Raw genomic sequence first — 15,915 nt, forward strand, 5'->3', positions numbered from 1 at the left:
TTGTACACAGGAATTCATCTTTTGCTGACAGTTTTATTCTCCAAAATAGACCAGTTTGAAACTAAGCAAATAAGAGGGTTTAATGATGTTAGAATGGTTCCATTCCATAACTTTAAACACTGTGGTTTCTGCTCTATGAATTCTGATGAAGAAGCTACTATGAAAATGATCCAAGAGGTCTTCAAAGAAATGTTCAGATGCAAGGGCCACTATTCTCAAAAGGCCTTGTCTCAAGTTACCATAAAAAAATTCTAGGGACCATTAACCTTCACTGTCATTTAGAAAAACAGAAATCTAGACATCACAGGGTCCCCAGATAACACACAGAAACAAAACCTGCATATTAACAAATTACAAGATAAATAACAGAATGAGACTTTTGTTTTATTACTCAAAAAAGCTTCATTTTAAAATTTATTTAGCTTTCTGACTCTGTGCTTGTGCCTTCAACACTTTCACAACGATTTTCTGCTCCTCAATAAGGAAAGCACGCTTGATCCTACAAAGGAAAATGTTAAATGAATAGTTATACCCAAATAGCATTGATTTAACAAAGGCAAGAAAAGCACCTGAAAATATTTAAAGCTATGAGGGAAGATACTCAAGAAAATAAAACCCACAAGTACAGATTAAAAACTGGTATTACATGGACAGACCCTTTCAGCCTACCCACAGCAGTCCCATCCTCCCCTTTGGAGCCATGGCAAACTGTAAAAGCACCCACAGGAGCCGGCTCTCTGCCACTTCGCTAGCTTTCATTTAACGGCATCTCATTAGGATCCAGGATTAAGGACATTACTTGATTTGTAAAACGTCTTAGAATGTTTTAACCACAGTATTGAAAATTTCCAGTAAAAACACAGAAAAGGAGTAACGTGCTAGGAACCAAAATGAAAGGGTAAAAGATATTAGCGAGATGTCCTTTATCAAGAGCAAAGATTTTAGACTAGAGCCTGACTGAAGCCAACTCCACCATTTACTAGCCATGTGATCTTGGGCAAGTTACCTTCCGTTTTAAGGTTCAGGAGTAATTTCATACCTATTCCACAGGGTTTTTATAAAGGTTAAATTTGGAAGGACTTGAAATTTCTATACTTAGGACCTCCATTTAGTGTCAAATAAAATAAATATATAGATTTCAGAGAGAAAGGGAGAGTAGAGAGAGAAACAATGATGAGAATCATTGATTGGCTGCCTCCTGCAGCATTGATCGGCTGCATTCCTTGCCTGCCGATCAACCCCTTGTCCAACTTACTCATCAATCAGGTTCCGCCTTAAATTCTATCTCAGATTGCCAGTCACCTGAAAGTAGTTTCTCCTCTAAACTTCAATTAAATTCTCTTGCATGTCATGGAAGTTATATTTATCATGTGTTTGTATTCCTCTACCGTGCCTTACCATCCTCTTACAAATTTAACTCCTAAAAGGCAAAATGAACTTGCAAGGTTTGGTGTCAAGATTTGTCTTAGAAATTTGGCCACACTGCTTTACAGAACTATCTGAAGTAAACTGGAGGCAAACTATTCTTCTGAACCAACTTCTTCACTTGGGAAGGCCCATGTTAAGTCTTTGGAGACAATCTAATGTTACCGTGTTTCCCCGAAAATAAGACCTAGCGCAACTTTGGGAGAAAAAATTAATATAAGACACTGTCTTATTTTTGGGGAAACAGGGTAATACAGTCAGTGGGGTTGAGAGGAAGGGTCTCAATAAAGCCTGGAAGAAATGCTGGTGTTGCCTCTTACCAGCGATGTGAATTTAAGCAGTAAGTCTTGGTTTCTTCACAAAAAGATGGTAACAGAAACACTTCCCTGATGAACTAGCAAGTCTTTATCATAAAAATGCTGCATAAAAGTTACCATCATAAACTCCATTGCGTCCACTCCTGTCTACGCCACTTTCACACATCCGACTTAGCCTTCTACCTAAACCTTCTGCTACCTGAAAGTTGTCATTTCATTTAGCCTTCACACAGCACAGAAATTGCGAGTTCCGAGTTCTCTCTACTCTCCTTTTCTCTCTGAAATCTATCTATATTTTTATTTGCTTTGACTCTAAATGGAGGTTCTAAGTACAGAAATTTCAAGTTCCAAGTCCACTTCTTGCTGATTTGATTTTGTTATCCACCCTGTGCTGCAGCATTAGTGTCTAGCACACCAAAGGTTTCCCTGCCCTCCTCAAACCCCACCAATCCCCACATTTTTAAGTATCAAGCTAAAAACCGTCCTTCCTGATCTGTGACTTCTTGTCCACCACTTCCCACTATTCTCTACTCCAGCCACATCAGAAGTATATACAACTTTTTAAAAAATCCTCATCCAAGGATATACCGTATTTATTGATTCGAGAAAAACACTTTCTACGCTCTATCTTAATGTCAAAAACAGTTTACCTTCCTCCCCTACAAAACCAAAATCATTTTAATTTCTACATCTAATATAAAGATGGCCCCAAATCCTAAATTATTTTGAATTATCATCATTTATTATTTTGCACTTCCCTAATTATCCTTAGTCTAGGAAGGATCCTAAAGTAGGCAGCTTTCGTTTAAGTAAGTTATTTTTTTCACCAGTCTTCTAGTAATGATCAGCATGCAGTGTAATGGACAGACCCACACACTTAAGCAAGCCCATTTGATTTAAGAGTTGTATTTACCTGTCACGGACACATTTAGCACACATGGATCCACCATAGGCCCTGCTGACGTGTTTTTTCGTTTTAGACAACCTCATTAGAACTTTAGGCCTCACAGCACGAACCTGCATGAAGAAAATGTTGAGGTTATTTCATGCTTTGACAGTAACAGAAATTGTGCTAGATTTTTCTTAATAGGTTCTAAGTGCAAACATTGAACTAGGTTACACAGGGAAATGGTGTACTTATTTATATAAGTGAATAGCATTTCAGTGTGTCTGTCATTGGCTTTAAAACATTCTTGACAGGTATGGATTATGGACATTTGTACATTCTCACCACTCTTTGCGGTGTCCTCTCCTTCACCATTCCCATAGTGAGAAATTAATGCTCAAAACTTCAACCTGCAACTTATTCATAACAAAAGGCTCACTTACCCCTCGAAGTCGGCCTGGGCACACACCACATGCAGATTTGGGTGCTTTCCCAACCTTCTTGGTGTAAAGGTAAACAATTCTATTACCAGGGGTTCGGGACCTAGGAAGTGAGAGAATGAATACACCACAGCTCAGCTTTCAGCAGAGTAAATGACAACGTGTATTTTATTTTATTAAATATATTTGTACTGGGTTTTTACCAGAGAGGAAGAGAGAGGGATAGAGTTAGAAACATCGAATCAGCTGCCTCATGCACACCCCCCCACTGGGGATGTGCCCACAACCAAGGTACATGCCCTCCACCGAAATCGAACCCGGGACCCTTCCGTCCGCAGGCTGACGCTCTATCCACTGAGCCAAACCCGTTTCAGCACGTGTGTTTTAAATTTTAGAAATACTTACAGTCTAGTTTTGTTAGAGGCGGTATTGTAGGACAGCCTCCGGCGGTATGTCAAACGCTGGACCATGGTGAATGCCTAAACCAAGTAAAGTAGAATAAAATTGCATTGCAGAGATAATCCACACCTTAAAAAAACAACACGGCATCGCATAATTTACACACTATCCGTATTTCTTCATATACATAGCATCCTTAATTAAGGTACCTTATGAAAGGGGCCCACTTTTAAAAAAGCTACTGATATTATTGCCCGGCACACAGATGCTCAGAGTTCAGTGTCTTGCCTGAAAGCTAAGTGCCATTTAACACCAATTTTAAGGAAATTATAAGGAAGTCGCTTACACAGTTAATGTACATGAATGACTTAATTTTTAAGAGAACTTCGTGTGTTTTTTTTTATCCCAAACTTTGTAGCCACCTCTCCGCAGCCATGTTGTCATCAGAAAACTGGCTGCAGTCCTTATTGCGCGCTCCTTCTGACATCACCCTAAACCAGAACTGTCAGACCCCAAAGCCCACACGGAGGGCCAACGCGAGTGCCCCATCCCATCCGCCACTACTCGCGTTTGCACCTCCGAAACCACCACAGAAAACGTCCCCATTAACAAGTTTCTCTCTTCCTTGCTGTGGGCCGTGGGGAAGAAAACATTCTGAAACGACATGCCGGCCCTCCGCCCTCCCAAAGCCTGCGATCACAGCAGGAGCGGTGTTAACAATGTCAGGGGAAGACACAAAGATGCTCCGCTGTTTCCCAGAGTCTCAACCAGCGGGAACGCGCCTCGTCTATCTCCAAACGCCGGCCTTCAAAGGCGGCAAGTACCCGGCGGTGAACTGCAACCGCTCCCGGCTCCGGGCCAGAGGTCCGGATCAAGACGTGCCTGGAGCCAAACGCCTGGGACTTGCTCGCCACCAACCAGCCTTCCTCCGGGACCCTTACCCCCACGACAGCTCAAAACACTGCGGCCGACCGACCCCGGACCCCGCAACTCCCTGGATGGCGGCCGATTGTAAAGGGATTAACTACTGGGAGAACGAAAAGGCACCCATACCTGAAGTCACCGTCCCCGGAAGAGGAAAAGGAAAGCGCTTGCGAGTTCAAAGGTCAAGCAGACTGCGCAGGACAGGAAGTTACGTCAAACCAGGGCCTCGCAGTTGTACGGACAGTAGGCAGCTTCCCTACGTAGGCGGAGACGCAGAGCGCCGCCATGTTGTACGGCAACCGACGGGCCTCGCCTCCGCGGGCGGGGCGTGCGCTTCAGCTGTCCCCAGCTCCGCCACGCAGAGATCTTTTGGGAATTGCTGTAGAAACGAATGCAAAGGACAGAAGAGCTGCGAATGGCAAAGTGGCACAAAATTAACATTTTTCGTTCCTACGGGCGCTGCCACGCATTTAATCTAAAGAGGGCCAGCTTTGGACCTAGACCTGGGTTCGAATTCCAATTCTGACACCACTAATCAGGTGACTTTTGAGGAGTTATTCTCTTTTTATTTTAAGTTTAATTAATTAATTAATTAATTTTAAATTTTACTTTATTGGTATTCTACAGAGAGGAAGGGAGAGAGAGAGAGTTAGAAACATCGATGAGAGAGAAACAGAGTTAGAAACATCAATCAGCTGCCTCCTGCACACGCCCCACTGGGGATGTGCCTGCAACCAAGGTATGTGCCCTTGACTGGAATCGAACCTGGGACCTTTGAGTCCGCAGGCTGACGCTCTATCCACGGAGCCAAACCGGCGAGGGCAAGTTTAATTTATTTTTAATCCTCAAGTGAGGATATGTTTTTCATTTATTCTAGAAAGAGAGAGGGAGAGAGAGAAACATGTGCGAGGGAAACACCACCTGTTGCCTCACGCAGGCATCTCAACAGGGATACAAGCGGCAACCTGGATGTCCAACCCGGACCCTTTCCTGCACAGGATGGTGGCCCAACCACTGAGCTAACGGCCAGGGCAAGGAGTTATTATCTTTAACTTTCCCTTCTCTTCCCTTGCCGTTCAAAGCACAAGCTTCACAAATTGTAATGTTATCCCAGGATCTGCTAATTATTAGCTGTGTTACTTTAGGCAAGTTCTTAAGTCTCTAAAAGATATTAGTAATTACCTTGTGTCATGATCAAAGGCATCATGAAGTCAAAATAATATCTTCACCAAAACACACGCTTTACAATGTTCATGGCAGCACTGTGAGCCAAAACTTGGAAACTACCCAGTGTCCCTCAAAAGAATAGTAGTATGCTTGCTCACTGAAAATTTACATAGCAGTAAGAATAAAAAATAATATAGGTGAATCTTACAAACATAAGGTTGAGCGAATAAAGCCACGTGTAAATATTTTTCATTTATATAAAGAAGGAAATTTGACAAAGTTTAGCTATGGGTAGAAGTCAGAATAGTGGCTAACTTTGGGAAAAGAGAAAGGGACCAAAGGAGGCATAAAGAGGACATATTTGGAGGGCTGATACAATTGTCCTGATGAAGGTATATATGTATTCCACATTGAAATTTTATATCACTGCTTCAAGCAAATATTAGAAAATACAAGAGAATCTTCACACAAATTACTAAAAATAATAGAAAAAGTTATCAAGACAGCTAAAAATAAAGTTAATATACAATTGCATTTCTATATACCAGCAACAAAATACTAAATTATATAATTTTTAAGTATAAATAAAAATAAAAATACATACCGTAATTTAAATACCATTCACAATAGAATCAGGAAATGTGAGGTACCTAGATATTAATCTAACAAAATGCATGCAAATCTCAAAGAAAAATTATAAAACTTTATTAAGTATTAAAGAAGTCTTATATTCATATTTATAAAAAATTAATATCATAAAAATGTCAATTCTCCTCTAAATGATCCATACATCCAAGGCAAATGCAAACAAAACTCAGAATAGCTGACTCTAAAATGGATCCTGAAGAGAAAAAGGTCAAGAATTTCCTTTCTGAAAAAGAAGGAAAGGATGCATATTTGCCCTTCCAGCATTTAAGATTTGCTAAAGAATTCCGATTGTAGAACTGATAAAGAAAATACCCATACATGGGTCTGGAATGGAACAGAGAACCACAAACAGACCCATACATGTATGGGATTGAGTTCCTATCAGATTGGCAGGGAAAGGAGAGATTATATAGTGAGTGAAGTTGGAAAAAAATAGGATTATGCAAATGGAAAGACAAAATTTATTCCTAACTCACTCTATACATAAAAATCAACCTTAATTAGTTAATAAAAAGACTTTAAATCATTAGAAAATATAGGTGAATATCTTATAGACCTTAGAGCAGGAAAGGATTTTTTCAAATGAGATGCAAGAAGCACAACTTAGAGAAGATAAATTTGACATTAAAATTAATAACTTTTATGAAAATTCCTTAAATAAATGAATTTTAAACCTCAAAGCTTCCCAGTTCAAGCAGGAAAAAAATTGTGAGGTAGATGATTCATCTTATTTCAATTTCACAAAAGTTATAAAATATTTTGTAAGTGTACACAGAAATTAATGAACAGAGAACCAAAAGTGAGAAAGATTAATAAAAACAAGTGAGGTTTTTTGAAATGTTTAATGAGATAACCACAATTCTAGCAAGACAGATCAAGAAAAAAATGCAAATACAGATAGAAAGAGAAGAAAAGTCACATTTCAGAAGGGGGTTAAGTATAATAATCGCAAACTGTGGTAGTGAGACCAGTGTTCCTATCTCCTGGAGCAGAGGAGGACACAGAAAGATAGGTAAACTAAGTCATAGAGTACTAAGAGCTCCTGTCTCCTATTGTATTCATCTACCCAGCGAAGTGTCTCTAGAAATAGAGAATATATTGCAAGTAAATGCGTTCTTTTGTTCATTCATTCAAAAACCACATTTGGCTCTGACCAGTGTGGCTCAGTTGCTTGTGTGGCTCAGTTGGTTGGCATTGTCCCATGCACTAAGTTGCTGGCTTTATTCTGATCAGGGTGCATGCCCAGGTTGCAGGCTCAATCACAGCTTCTACTGTGCTACATATAAAATTCAAGGTTGGTGGTTATTTTTTTTCTCTCAGTACTTTGAGAAAATACCACTCTGTTGTATTTTGGCTTCTGTTGAGAAGTTAAATTATTTTCATTTTTACTCCTTTAAAGGGAACTCATATATATATATATATACATATATATATATATATATCAATATATATCTCAATATATATCAATATATATCAATATATATCAATATATATCAATATATATCTATATCTATATCTCTCTCTCTCTCTCTCTATATATATATATATATATATATATTTTTTTTCCTGGCTGTCTTTTGCCACATTTTCTCTTTAGGTTTGGTTTCCAGTAATTTAACAATGATGTATTTAGGAATTTTTGTCTTTATTATATGGAGTTAATAGGGTTTTTCATATCAAGCAGCCATTACCTGTTTAAATATTACTTCTGTCTGATTCTCTTCTCTTCTTCTGGGACTCCAGTTACATGCTATGTTATCACGATATCTCTATGTCTCTTCTGGTTATCAGTTGCTATATAACAAATCATCTCAAACTTAGTGGCATAAAATAACCATTTAATTATGCTTGTGGATTCCATGGGTAAAAATTTTTTACAGAGCATAGTGGGAGTAGTTTGCGGTTGCCACTTGATGACTGGTGCCTCAACTGGGATGTGACTTGAACAACTAGAGACTGGAATCATCTGAAAGCTTTTTTATTCTTAGTGTCTGGGTCATAATACCTTGAAGGCTAGGCTCAGTCTGAGACTGTTAAACAGAGCACCCATATGTGGCTTGGACTTCTCACACATGGCAGCTGGGTTCTGCGAGGGAGTTGCTCAAAAGGAAGCATCTAGAAAACAAGTATTGTAAGAGAACCAGCAAAAGTGGCATGGCCTTTTGTGATCTAGCTTTGGAATCATTTTTATCATATTCTGTTAGTCAGAGCTGTCACAAGCCCACCTAAATTCAAAGGCAGTGGACATATGGTCTCACCTCTTGTTAGATAGAGTGTCAGTGATTTTAGGATTATATTTTAAAGCTACCACACTGCTGTTTCTTTAATATTTTCTGTCCTTTTGTTTTTCCATGCTTTATTTTGTTTTCTGACCTGTCTTCCAGTTCATTAATTTCTCGTCAGCAAATTTAATGTGCTGTTAGAAACATCCCGTGAGTTAACATCAATTATTCTAAAATTTCATTTTTTTACCTTTCCCCATTCTATGCTGAAATTTTCAGTCTTGACTTTTATTTACTTGAGTGCTTGAGTATATTTAGTATAAATACTTTTAAGATTTTGTGACTAATAACTCCATTCTCTAAATCCCCCAAGTAAGTCTTCCTGTTGTCCTATATATCTCTTGGTTTTTATTGTCTCCTCACGTGCCTGCTTTTTGTAGATTTTAGTTTATTTTGTATGAAAAGTTAACAGATCATTTTAGAACTTCTGTATCTATTCTTATACAAATTTTAGATTCAGCTTGTTTATTTCCAGACAAAACATTGTTGACATTTTTATTGTGTTAAATTTACATATTAACTTGAGGACAGTTGACTTCTTCAAGATGTTGAGTCATCCTACCCAAGAACATGTGATATCTTTCTACTTATTCATCTCCATTTAAAAAGTCTTATTTATATAAGTTTTGTACATTCTTATTAAGTTTAGTTCTATCTATGTATTTTATCCATCTGGTTTCTAATATAAATAAACTTGTACCTTACTGAATTTTCTTATTAGTGATATTTATTTTTTTATTTATTTGGGGGGAGTTTCCAGATATATTAACCAGGTATATTACCTCTTCCTTTGTATTTCCTATGCCTTTAGTCAAATTCCATTGGTTGATACTTCAGTCACAATCTATACTAATAATAGGATAACATGCTAATTAGACTTGCTAGACCGAATGTCTTTTGGACATCCTTCCGGACAAATCCAGGATGGTGGGGGCTGAAGCAGAGTTGTTAGGGGTGATCAGGCTGGCAGGGAAGCAGTTAGGGGCATCACCCAGGCAGGCAGAGGCAGTTAGGGGCAATCAGGCAGGCAGGCAGAAGCAGTTAGGGGCAATCAGGTAAGCAGGCAGAGGGGTTAGGGATGATCAGACAGGCAGGCAGGTAAACTGTTAGGAGCCAGCAGTCCGTGATTGTGAGAGGGATGCCTGACTGCCAGCAGTTGGACATCCCCCAAGGGGTTCTGGGTTGGAGAGGGTGCAGGCTGGGCTAAGGGACCCCCACATGCACGAATTTCATACACTGTGCATCTAGTATTAAATAACATTGTAGACTCGGGGCCCAATGCATGAATTTATGCATCTTGAAAGGAACTATGGGGCTGCAAGGTTGTGGTTAGCACAGGGATGGGTCTCGGCCCATCCTCTGTGCCCCCACCAGGCCCCTCCCCCCACAGCCCCAGGTCCCCTGTCTGCTGGAAACCCCACTCCTGCCACCGCACTCCCATTCACACCAGCTGACAGTGCAGAGTGATTGGTGCTGGCACCAGCAGTGGGTGTGAGCAGTGGCTGCTGCCCCGAATGCCCCTAAGGAGCAGGAGGAGGTGGAGATGCCCTGAGGGGCAATTGGGGCTGGCAGTCACCATTTGTTTTTTTTTTTTTGTTTGTTTTTTTAAATATATTTTATTGATATTTTACAGAGAGGAGGAAGGGAGAGAGACAGAGAGCTAGAAATGTCGATGAGAGAGAAACATTGACCAGCTGCCTCTTGCACGCCCCCTACCGGGGATGTGCGCACAACCAATGTACATGCCCTTGACTGGAATCGAACCTGGGACCCTTCAGTCCACAGACCGACACTCTATCTCTGAGCCAAACCGGTTTTGGTGGCAGTCACCATTTGTACCCACAGATGGCACTGAGTAATTAGGGCTGATGCTGGATGCTGGCAGCAAGCATTTTGTTGTGCAGGACTGAGGTGTGCGGGAGCAAAGAATTTTCAGTAACCACCAGAGGCTTGCCCCGATGATAGCAACAGGTGCCCCACCTTGGCCTGGAGCCCCTGCTCACCTGCTCCACCATCCCACCATGGCTGACACCCGCCATGTTCCATGCTCTGCTGCCTGCTGCCAGCACCTGCTATGTTCTGTGTGTGTCCTCTGCTGGTCAGTGCACATCATAGCAACCGGTTCTTCGGTTGTTCCACCATTTCTTCTATTTGCTGATTAGGGTTTTGTATATTCAGATAATGGGCATTTCTGCCTTGTTCTTGACTAGCAAGAAGGTATCCAATGTTCATCCACTAAGCCATATGCTAAGGAAATGGCTAGCAGTACACTGAAAACTATGACATTGATTAAAGAAATTAAAGAAGATAGAATGAAAAGATAGTCCATGTTGTGGATTAGAAGAATAAATATTGTTTAAATGTCCCATACCCAAAGCAATATATAGGTTCAATGCAACTCCTATTAAACTTGCATTTTTCACAAAAATAGAACAAACTTTTCTAAATTTTGTATGAAACCACAAAAGACCCCAAATAGCCAAAGCAATCTTGAGAAATATTAGTAAAGACAAACCTGGGGGCACAACAGTCCCTGACTTTAAACTATATTACAAAGCTATAGTAATCAAACAATATGATATTAGCATAAAACAGACACCGAGATCAATGAAATAGAACAGAGAGCCCTGAATGAGCCTAGGAATATATGGTCAATTAATTTACTACAAAGGAGCCAAGAATATAGAATGGGGAAAGGACAATCTCTTCAGTAAATAGTATTGGGAAACTGGACAACAGCATGCAAAAGGACGAAATTATACCACCATCTTACATCATACACAAAAATTAACTCCAAATGGATTAGAGACTTGCATATAAGATCAGGGTTCATAAAACTTCTAGAAGAAAACATAGGCAGTAAGTTCTGAGACATCAGTTTTGGCAATAATTGTTTGGATTTTACAGCAAAGTAAAGGCAGCAAAAGCAAGATAAACAAGTGAAACTACATCATACTAAAGCTTTTGCACAGCAAAGGAGAGCATCAATAAAAGATAAGGCCAGTTACTGAATGGAAGAAAATACTTGTAAATCATATATCTGATAAAAGGTTGATATCCAAAATAAATAAAAGAACTCATGCAACTCAATAGCAAACAAACAAACAAAAACCAACAGACCAATCAGAAAATAGGCAGGAGATCTGAATAGACATTTTTCTAAATACATATAGCTCAGCTGGAGTGGCTCAGTAATTGAGGGTTTGATTCCCGGTCAGGGCAAATCATCTCTTTCCACCACCCCCCCTTCTTTTTCTCCCTCCCTTCCTCTCTGAAATCAATAACAAATATATATATTTTTAAAGATTTAAAAATATTTTTTTAAACACTGAATTTTTCCAAAGAAGACATACAGATGGCATACAGGTTTATGAAAAGATAATCAAGGGTATGCAAATCAAAACAACAGTGAGATATCACCTTGTATCTGTTAGAATGGCTATTATAAAAAAGATTAGAGGCCTGGTACATGAGAATTCATGTCCTGGAGGGGGTCCCTCAGCCCGGCCTGCCCCCTCTCACAGTCTGGGCGCCTTTAGGGGCAGGAGGTGACCTGGTGATCAGGGGAAAGCAACACCCCTATCACACCTCTGTTGCTGCTACTGCTGGCAGTGCAAACCTCAGCTGGCCTTGGTTACCTATGCCTCAGGCTGGCCCTGGGGAGCTGGGGGGCTGAAGGGACTTGGGGACTCTGGAGGTAGTTGTGGGCGGGTATTGGGGGCAGGTCCAACCATGCTGCATGCCTGCCACTCCAGCGGGGCTAAGGGGACTGGGCACTGCCATCTTGTGACTGTGGGTGCCGCCATCTTTTGAGGGTGTGGCAGTCAATTAGCATATTCCCTCTTTATTAGATAGGACAAGGAACAACAAATGCCGGTGAGGATGTGGAAAATGCAGCCTTTGTGTACTTTTGGTGGGAAAGTAAATTGGTAGACCCACTAAAAAAATGTATGGAGGTTTCTCAAAACTTAAAAACAGAACTACCATTGATCCAGTAATTCCACTTCTGTCATCACTTAATGCCTTCAATAGGTTCTTGGAACTGCAGCTTCTCATCAATGTTATAACAAAACATGTTGTATGAAATGACCTGCTATGTTTATTCAAAGAAAATGAAAAAAAAAATGTGAAAAGATATATGTACCCCCATATTCATACAGCATTGTGAACATGGGGTTACATATATCCCTTTTGAACATACTGTATATTTATTATGCCCATTATATGTTGTCTGTCTTCGTTAGAAGTATTCTTCATATAGGGGGTTCCGTCCTTCTAAAAAGTTATTTTGACTGCTATATTTTCAATGTCTATAGCAGTGCCTAGCACTTAGAAACACTACAAAACATCTTTTCTAAGCGCATGAATGAGATTGGAGCCTATCAAGGAATGGTGAGAAGGGACATTTGCACTAGAGCCATCTCTCCAGGAAGATCTTGAAGTTCAGGATTTTAACATTACTTCTAGATGAGGTTGTATTTGCAGCCATTGAGACATAGGGCAATGACTGAGAGACTTTCATTGCAGAACCTGTGCCCTCTGTTCCAGCAGTGGGTGTCACAGCCTGTGGTGCTCCATGAAGCATTTTGCTAATCCGGTGATTATTTGTGAATAGCTCCATGATAGTGCACTGCCTTTTGTGTGTTAAAAGCATTACTTGGTTCAGTATAAACATTTAAAATATGTCTCCATTTTTAAGTTTGTACAGAAACCTCCAAAAAAGTAGCAGGAGTGGCCCAACTTTTTTGCAGCCTCTGAGAGGCCTGATGGAGACTGACTGCTCACCTTCCACTGCAGCTCCCTGTCTCCTCCTGAACCGCCACTGAGCCCTTTTCTCAGCTTGTCACCTGCACCTTTAACAGATTTGCTAGTTTGAGCTGAAATTTGGAGATAGTTTTTGCTACAGAGAGTTAAAAATGCCAGAGCACTTTAACCATTTTAAAATGTAGAAATAGGAATTTGAGACAAATTAGATTTCTCTAATAGAAATGATCTGAGCCTAAAGCCCTGAAGCGGAGTATGGAAACCAATTAACTTGAATTTAAATAATCATGTCTCAAATAGCAAATGAACCAAGTTCTATTGTTACAGAACAACTGTATTAAATCCCTGAAAGGTTAGCTTGCAGTGGTTTCATGTCTTACTAACGAAATAAGTTTCTCTTGGTCACTATGACCTCTGTTGTCTTACTGGGCATTGTTGTTGAGAATGGAGGAGGGGAAATTTGAGAGATCAAAGATGGAATAATTGTGTGAAATTCCCATTGATGTTTCTATTGTTAGTAACTTAAAAAAAAAAAAACACCAACAAATAAAAAAGTTAATAATTTTATTCCCAGGAAAAAATAGTACAAGAAAATGTGAGAAAAGTTTATTTTCTTATTCTAAAACTTTTGTGCATTATGTAATGTGATTTTCTGTTTGTACTTGCTATTTAAAAATAATGTATTTATGATGACTGAGATTACTATTTATAACTACAATGATTACATTTCAGCCCATGTCTATAAATATTAAGGCAACCATCAACAATGTATTGCTAAGGTATAAATTGTGCTAAAATTAGGCACCGGGTTAAAGCCTGGAGACATATTTTGGTTGAGTTTAGGTAATAGAGTAGAAGGAACATAAGTTTGGCAGACAGTTTAAAGCCAGATCGTGGGAGGCTTCAAATGCTATACTTAGCCCTGGCTGGTTTCTCAGTGGCTAGAGCATTGGCCCTCGGACCGAAGGGTTGTGGGTTCCACTCCTGGTCAAGGGCCCATATCTTGGTTGCACGTCCAATTTCCAGCCCTGGTAGGGGCACGTGTGGGAGGCACCCTATCGATGTGCCTCTCTCACATCAATGTTTCTCTCTCTTCCACTCTATCTGAAAAGCAATGAAAAAAAATATCCTCAGGGGAGGGTTGATAAGTACATAAAATAAATAAATAAAAAAATAAAATGAGTGCTATACTCAAAGGTTTAAACTCTTCTACTTATGCCTTTTCTATGTCTTTGTCCTCATGTGGTACCTTAGTGACCTTAGGAAAGCAAGTTAGCTTTGCCGAGACTGTCTTCTTGTCTGTAATATGGAGATAACAATACAGATATGCTGGGAGAAATAACAGAGGCGAAGCTTCTGACTGAGGCTGGCACTCAGTGGCAGCTTAGTAACTACTGGCCTTAGTATTGTTTTCTAGAAATGGAACGCTGCTTTCCGCTCTGCCTTCTTAACCAGTTTTGTACATCATTGTCACATCTTATGCTTATTAATGGATATTTGCTGTTGTTTGAGGGAGAACCTTTTTATTTTTTTTATTTTTTTGTGATATATTTTGGAAGAAGTCTAATACAACTATAGAATTCACCAAAATGGAAAATAGCATGGGTTGACGGAACAGGGTAGAAAGAGTTAAAAGGGTTAATACATCAAAACCTCGACTTTCTCGACTTTTTTCTTCAAAACATAGCTACTGCCTTCGCCATGTGACCTGTGCCTTGTTCCAATTATTTATACAAATCAAGACAGCTCCCCCCCCCCCCCCCCCCCCCCCGCCCCGTGCGAAGGACTGGGTGAAATGATGCTGTAGAAAAACCCTCTGCATTTCCATATTGCTTGATCAATAGCTCTACTATTTTGCAGCAAGAGGAAGAGAATTTTGCCCCTCCACTCCCACAGAGAAAGTGCACACTATCAGGTTTGCATGGAAACTTTTCCCTCCACCATATCATAACCCCGAACGGAAGAGAATTAAAATCCCGTTATTTTAATTTCCATCTAGCCACAAGATAAGTAAAGTTATCGTTGCCATTCTAATTAAGTGGGATGATTGACTAAGGTAGCACATCAAAGAAGAGGAGTGAATATGGTAAGTCAAAGACTTATTAATTAGTCTGCGCGGAAGAAATTCCAGGGATGTCAAGCTGAGGCTGCTGCAAGGAGCAAAAAAGCAGACAAGAAAACGTTTGCTTCTTTGAAGTTAGGAACTGAGATAGCGGTGGAGGTAATTGTGTCTGACTGGATCCAGTAATGAAGAGCTGTAAATCAGACCTCAGCATCGAAGGAAAGATTCAAGTAATGAATGTGGCGACCCGCTCCCTCCCCCCACTGTGAAGAGGCAGAATGCAGAGCGCGCTAATTGACCCAGCCTATTTCCCAGTAGCTCTCTGTTATTATTTATTAATTTTTAATTTCTGAATTATTTACGTCCTGGGAAATTATCCCTGACAGCCTGTTAGGCGTGCCCGAGTTAATGGGGGATGAAAGGACGGGTCCCAGGATTCGCAGGGATGTAGTCACCGGCCGCTGGATTTAATGATTTTGGAGAGAAAAATTGATTTCACACAGCGTGTCACTTTATGCTACTTTAGAGATACACCAGCTATTTGATTAATGGAGGACTCACCAATGCAGAGTATATTTGAAGTGTAAATGAGTCGCACGGC

The 15,915-nt window shown here is 40.0% G+C and overlaps 1 protein-coding gene across 3 annotated transcripts; it reads right to left on the bottom strand.

Moving 5' to 3' along the window:
• Positions 1-377: 377 nt before the first annotated feature.
• On the bottom strand, positions 378-4,586 carry RPL34 (ribosomal protein L34). 3 transcript variants are annotated; one of them, XM_084873134.1, is made up of 5 exons: positions 4,521-4,586; positions 3,474-3,547; positions 3,072-3,171; positions 2,656-2,759; positions 378-499 (listed from the first exon to the last, which is right to left on the bottom strand). In XM_084873134.1, exons 2-5 carry the CDS (start codon positions 3,536-3,538, stop codon positions 415-417), a joined length of 354 nt encoding a protein of 117 aa, XP_084729260.1. In that variant the 5' UTR covers positions 3,539-3,547; positions 4,521-4,586; the 3' UTR covers positions 378-414. The 3 variants fall into 3 exon arrangements, with proteins under 3 accessions (XP_084729260.1, XP_084729259.1, XP_084729261.1); XM_084873133.1 differs by having other exon boundaries at positions 4,409-4,540; XM_084873135.1 differs by having other exon boundaries at positions 4,292-4,527.
• Between the last annotated feature and the right edge of the window lie 11,329 nt (positions 4,587-15,915).

Source organism: Pipistrellus hanaki (genome assembly GCF_964339955.1).
Source record: "Pipistrellus hanaki genome assembly, chromosome: 1".
Lineage (NCBI taxonomy): Eukaryota > Metazoa > Chordata > Mammalia > Chiroptera > Vespertilionidae > Pipistrellus > Pipistrellus hanaki.

What these genes read in the sequence shown, in the direction of transcription:
- RPL34 (XM_084873134.1), bottom strand. Translation starts at nt 3,538, where the DNA reads ATGGTCCAGCGTTTGACATACCGCCGGAGGCTGTCCTACAATACCGCC. An exon ending in GCCTCTAACAAAACTAGACT is followed by an intron (nt 3,172 to 3,473) that starts GTAAGTATTTCT and finishes CTCACTTCCTAG; the next exon opens with GTCCCGAACCCCTGGTAATA. An exon ending in GCCCAGGCCGACTTCGAGGG is followed by an intron (nt 2,760 to 3,071) that starts GTAAGTGAGCCT and finishes TTCTTCATGCAG; the next exon opens with GTTCGTGCTGTGAGGCCTAA.